The 6,000-nt window shown below is 40.5% G+C and overlaps 1 protein-coding gene across 1 annotated transcript in view; it reads left to right on the plus strand.

Annotated features, from left to right (window-relative positions):
* Nucleotides 1–6,000, plus strand: part of KCND2 (potassium voltage-gated channel, Shal-related subfamily, member 2) — a 704,821-nt gene that overhangs the window by 695,559 nt on the left and 3,262 nt on the right. The window contains exon 5 of the mRNA XM_006882669.1: nt 1,518–1,765. Within this exon, the coding sequence (XP_006882731.1) occupies nt 1,518–1,765 (248 nt within the window). The remainder of the gene's footprint in view (nt 1–1,517; nt 1,766–6,000) is intronic.

Below are 6,000 nucleotides of genomic sequence, written 5' to 3' on the forward strand. Positions count from 1 at the left end.
GCGTCTTAGGTAACAGATTTGCCCAATGCAACAGAGCCTTTGATTGCTTGGCTGCTGCTTCTACGGGTGTTGATTATGGTTTAACATAAATTACCATCATTTAAATCAAGCGACATGCAATGTATTATGGTAATTGGCAATGCAATGACTTCACTTCTGATTCCTGGTAGGGGAAATTATACTCTCATGCCTTATGTCTTTTGCTACGTGTGTGAAAAGTACACTATAAAGAAAAAGGAAGTCCAACAGATTATGGATCTTTGTGATTATATATCTTCTCTGAGACTTACTACTTAATACGATATTCTACCCTTTCTGATTATTTTATTATTATTTGAACTTTAAACAGTAGCATGTTAAATTTCACTTATTTCAAACTGCTTGTCTCAGCAAAGAAACAACAAAATGTCTAAGTAAGCAATCTATTTTCTATTAGTAGGTGAATTGCTTCAATTGTTTTATTAATATTTTAGGATGAGAGGTGGTTAAGAGGAATTCGGTATGTGCAAAGCCTTCCATTATTAGACTATTCCCACCCACACAAAGGAAAAATAGGAATGCAAATTATTCTCTGGAAATTCAGATCCTACAAAAGGAAAGTTTTCTCTTGTGTTTCTGAGGTGAAGTTCTTCCTTTGGTATTTTAGCAGACAATTCCTCATTAAATGTTTTTAAAGTAAAATGTGTACCTTGGTTCTGCATAATAATAGATATGAAATGATAGGAATCACTGTTTCTAGAAGGTAGGGTGGAGGGAGCTTGAACGATAATGAGAACTACTAGTGTATTTCAAAGATAAGATTTTTCAGGTTACAGAATTTCCATGCTAAATCCTTCTGGGTCAAAGATCAAGTGCTACATTTTGCACATGAATGTGTCCAATTTGTTTAACTACTAAATTATATCTTTTTATGTGTTGGAGATTTTAGAGGGGAATTTAAGGAAATGAGAAGTATATACAGTAGCTTAGATTCTAATAAAGAAAAAATTTCAACTCCATGTGACAATATTTACTAATATGTAACAAAGCATCTGACTTGGGGCAGTCTGTTATCTTTGTCTCTCTCCCATAGCATCAATCTGCTTAAAAATATAAAGTCACTGTGAGTTTACGACTGTGCTATAGGTAATAGTTGAATTTGTTTTTAATGTTTTAAGGGTCCCTTTAGTTTATCAGTATTAAATTTTACGTTTAAATTAGCAAATAGCATTTCAAGATTAAGTCAGTCTGTCAGTGCATGCTAAATCAGTCTGGGCGTATCCATCTCCTAGTCTGACTGAATACAGATGATCGCAGGCAAAAAGAAAAAAAAATATTCATGCCTTTGAGAGTCTAACCTTTGTGGAAACTATTATTGATATCTATTGCATAAGAAATAATAGCTGAAGTATTACTGAATATTTAGTAAAGCTACATATTTCAAGTTGAATGTTTAAAGCAAAGCAATGTATGTCCTCTTAGTGAAATAAAAATATGTTTCTGTGCTTTCTCTACACATTGGCGAAAATGTGGAACAGAATCACGAGTTCGTGGATGAGCAAGTCTTTGAAGAAAGCTGCATGGAAGTTGCAACTGTCAATCGCCCGTCCAGTCACAGCCCTTCTCTCTCATCACAACAAGGTGTCACCAGCACTTGCTGTTCACGACGACACAAAAAAACTTTCCGCATCCCAAATGCCAATGTATCAGGGAGCCACCGAGGCAGCGTGCAGGAACTCAGCACAATTCAGATCAGATGCATGGAGAGAACACCACTGTCGAACAGGTGGGTACATGGATAAATCTCCCCGTGGGGTGGGACACACGGCTGTGCTGCCTCACGGAGCTTGTCTCCGCCTTCACTCCTGTGACCATCTCTGTGGGAGCAAAGTCCCAGCCGTCAGGGTTTACAATGTGGCAAAAGTGATGCTACCGTCATAAGCAGGAAGACTCGTCTAGCATATCCAGTCAAAGGTGCCAACTGTGTCATTATCAGCTGAAATCCTTTTCAGAGTTCTAAAAAGACAGGGTCAGTGACCCTCAAATGCATTTCTAGCTCTTCAACTTTTCATATCTGAGCCAAAGCCTGCCCAATCAGAATCCCCTTATACGCCCTCAGCAGGCCTGAAATTATAGTCAAACGCTCCTAAAAGACATAGACAAAATTAGCATAGATGTGGCTGAAAAGTCTCGAGCAGCATCTAAAACTGAATCAACGCAATCTGCAGTAAAGTGAAAACTGAAATGGTGCCTCCACAAATTTTCAAATCAATACGCTATTTTGATCATAAAGATTTTTTTACCATATCAAACACTAAAATAATGCAATATTAGAAAAAGATATGATATGCTAAAACTGTTTCTCTGATTTAATGGACGGTGTAAGTGATTATTTTCTATTGTTGTTTTTTCCCTTCTTGGATATTTGTATTCTCTCTGCGTAGGCATATGTGTAGGGGGGGTGGGGGGCAAATCACTCACTCGCTGCTGTTGACTTTGAACTGACTCTGAGCTGACCCGCCAGCAGGTTTCAGGGGCTGTGAATTGTCTAGGAGGAGACTGGCCATCTTTCCACAGTGCAGCTGGTAAATTCCAACCGCCTACACTAGGGTTCATAGTGCAACTCCTTTCCCACTAGACACCAAATCTTCTTATAGAAAAGGGTGTTGCTGAATACTTTCAAGTCAGAACTGACTCATAGTTGACTTTCAAAGGGTTTTCAAGGCGGTTAAACCGACACAGGAGGAGATTGTCCATCTTCCTCCCATGGAATAGTTGTTGGATTCAAGCCTCATACCTTTGGGTAAGCAGTGTAATTCCTCCATTTAAATGTTACAAGTCCTTAAAAATCATTTTACAGTTTCTTCAGTTGACTTAGCTTCCGTCTTTAGAACAGCTCTCTGTAAGTTCAGCCCTCTTCTTTGGTGGTAACCAACTATCTCTGTGGAGTAGTTGGGTGAGCTGCAGAAACATACTATGTTCTCTAGACAGTGAACATCTTTCAGACCAGCTTAGTAAAATTGAGAGCAATAGAAAAGCTCTGTTCCCAAAATATTCTGTGTCTGAGTTATTGAAATCATTATGAAATGAAGTGGGAAGTGGAGAAGTGTTTGGAAAGAAAAATCTTTGCATATTAACCTCTCTAGTAGCTTTTTAGCTTGGAAGGAGGAGTGGCGTCCACTTCCGTAATAGCTTGCCTCTGGAAACCCTGTGACCCTGGAGAGAGGATGAAAGGCACCCAAGCGTCAAGGACTCTCCTTCATAGGGTCGCTATGAGTCAACTGTGACTCGATGGCACTTAACAACAACATCAGCAGTGCCTTTTTATGAAGATAAAACTGGATGTAAGCCCATGTTTATACCCTTCTTACCCCTTCTTCTTTTCTCCCTTTCCCTGTATAAAACATCAAGTGTATTCAAGAATGCCACTTTGGAAAAGTGAAGAATGCGATAGGAATAGCTAACTTTGGGGGACGTAGGGAACTCTGGTGACTTAGTGGTAGTAAGTTACACTACCATCCCAGCCAGAGGCACACAGTTTGAACCCACCAACCACTCTGTGGGAGAAGAATGGACTGTGTCCTCTCCTGCAATTTACTGATTATGAAAACCCACTGGAGGGTCAACTATGGGTAGGTTCCAACTCAACCATACTTAAAAATAACAAAAATGTGACCCAGCAATCTTTGCTGGCACAGAGGTTAAGAGCTCAGTGGCTAATGGATAAGTTGGCACTTCAATCTAGCAGCTATTTGATAGAAGAAAGAGGTAGCAATCTGCTTCTCTAAAGCTTGTTGCTGTTGGGTGCCATTGAGTCAGAGCTCACCCATAGCTGACCCTCCAGCGGGTTTTCAGAGGCAGTAAATCACATAACAGGAGATGGCTCATCTTTCTTTGGAAGCCTTATGGGGCAGTTCTACTCCATCCTATAGGGTCACTATGAATTGGAATCAAATGGACAGTCATGTCACTCACAAAGTTGTAAGCCTTGAGGGCATCCCATATACTGTAGAGTAAGATGACCACAAAATGTCAGTGAAGAGACTCTACAGTCAAATGAACTCCAGCCTGACTTCAGGAGCCATGGTGGTGCAGTGATCGGAGTACTCAGCTACTAATAAAAAAGTCAATGTTTTGGATCCATCATTTACTCCATAGGCAAAGGCTATGGCACTCCACTTCTTGAAATATTTCAGCTTTGGAAATTCTATGGGATTTCCAAATCCATAGGGCCTCCTCTGTGCTGCAGGGTCTTTGTGAATAGAATTACTTTAATGACAATGGACTTTGTCTTCTTTGATTTGCTATTGTTATTGTTACATGCTTTCAATTCATAGTGACTCTTTGTAAAAGAGAAGGAAATCTTGCCAAATCCTGTGCCATTCTCACAATCTGTGCTCCGCGTAAGTCCATTGGTTCAGCCACTGTCGGTCTGCCTCATTGAGAGTCCTCCTTTCTCTCATGGACCATCTCCTTCGCCAAGCATCATGTCTTTTTCCACAGAGTGGACCCATTGGACACCTTGCACAAAGAATGTGAGAGAAAGTCTCACAATCCGTGCTTCTAATAAGACCTCAGGCTGCACTCTTTCCAGGACCAATTTGTTGGCAGTTACCCAGTGCTGCTCGAAGAGAGGTACCACAGTGGATGACGTTGTTGTTGTAGTTATGTGCCGTCAAGTTGCCTGAAACTTATCACCACCCTTGTACAAATTTCTGAAGCCTGCCCTGTCCTGAGTCAGTCTCACTGACTCTGACACACCAACTCTCTAATTACCCCAGTAAATATATCAGTCAATCTCATCTGGGGTCTTCCTCTGCTGCACTGTCTCTTCACCCTTCTGAGCATGATATCCTTCTCCAAGAACTGGTCCCTTCTGGCCATGTGCCCAACATATGTGAGACAGATCTTCAAAATCCTAGCCTTCAAGGAGAAATTTGGTTTCCCCCTCTCTAAAACAGGCTTGTTATCTTGGTCATTCATGGTATGTTCAAGACTCTTCCCCAGCAGAACAATTTGAAGGCATCAATTCTTCTTCTGTTATCCTTTGTCATTGTCCAACTCTCTTAGTCTCTAGACTGACATTGTTGCTTTTCAGTACTCTGAAGAGGTCTCTGACAGCAGATATTCCCAGTGCAATTAATCTTTTGATTTTGAACTGCTGATGTCAGGAGTGTTGATTTTGATCCCAAGCAAGCTGTAATTGTTAACAACCTCAATCTCTTCTCCATCCATCTTGGTGTTGTCAGTTGGCTTAGTAGTGAGAATCTTTGTCTTCTTGATGTTGAGCTTCAAACCATATTGAAGACTACAGTCCTTGGTCTTTTGCAGCAAGTGCTTCAGGTTCTTGTTGTCCTAAGTTTCAGCAAACAAGGTTGTATTATCTGCATAATGTAGGTTGTTGATGAATCTTCCTCCAATCTTGATGCCACATTCCTCCTCATAAATTCCAGGTTCTTGAATGATCTGTTCTTCATATAGATTGAAAAAGTATGGAGAAAGGACACATCCCTGATGCATTCGTTTCATGATTTTGAACAATGCAGTGTTTCCTTGCTCTGTTCTGAGGAATGCTTCCTGGTCTGAGTATAGCTTTAACATGAGCACAATCAATTGTTCTATGATTCCTAATCTCCTCAAGGTCAGCCACAATTTGTTGTGATCCACACAGTCAAATGCCTTTGCATAGTCAATGAAACACAGATGGATATTCCTCTGGTACTTTCTGCTTTCAGCCAAAATCTATCTGACACCAGCAATAATGTCCTCTTTTAAATCCAGCATGTATCCCTGGCAGTTCTCTGTCAATGTATTGTTCAGTCATTTTAGAATACTGTTCAGCAGGATTTTGTTTGCTTGAGATATAAGTGATAATGTTTGATAATTTCTACACTCTGTTGGGTCACCTTTTTTTTTACTTTGTTGTTGTTATGTGGCGTCGAGTCACTTGCGACTCATAGCGACCCTATGTACAACAGCCTTAAACTCTGCTCTGTCCTGTGCCAATCGCACTGTCTCTGA

This window comes from Elephantulus edwardii, unplaced genomic scaffold (assembly GCF_000299155.1).
Source record: "Elephantulus edwardii isolate Elephantulus edwardi_28Jun2011 unplaced genomic scaffold, EleEdw1.0 scaffold00022, whole genome shotgun sequence".
Taxonomy (NCBI): Eukaryota; Metazoa; Chordata; class Mammalia; order Macroscelidea; family Macroscelididae; genus Elephantulus; species Elephantulus edwardii.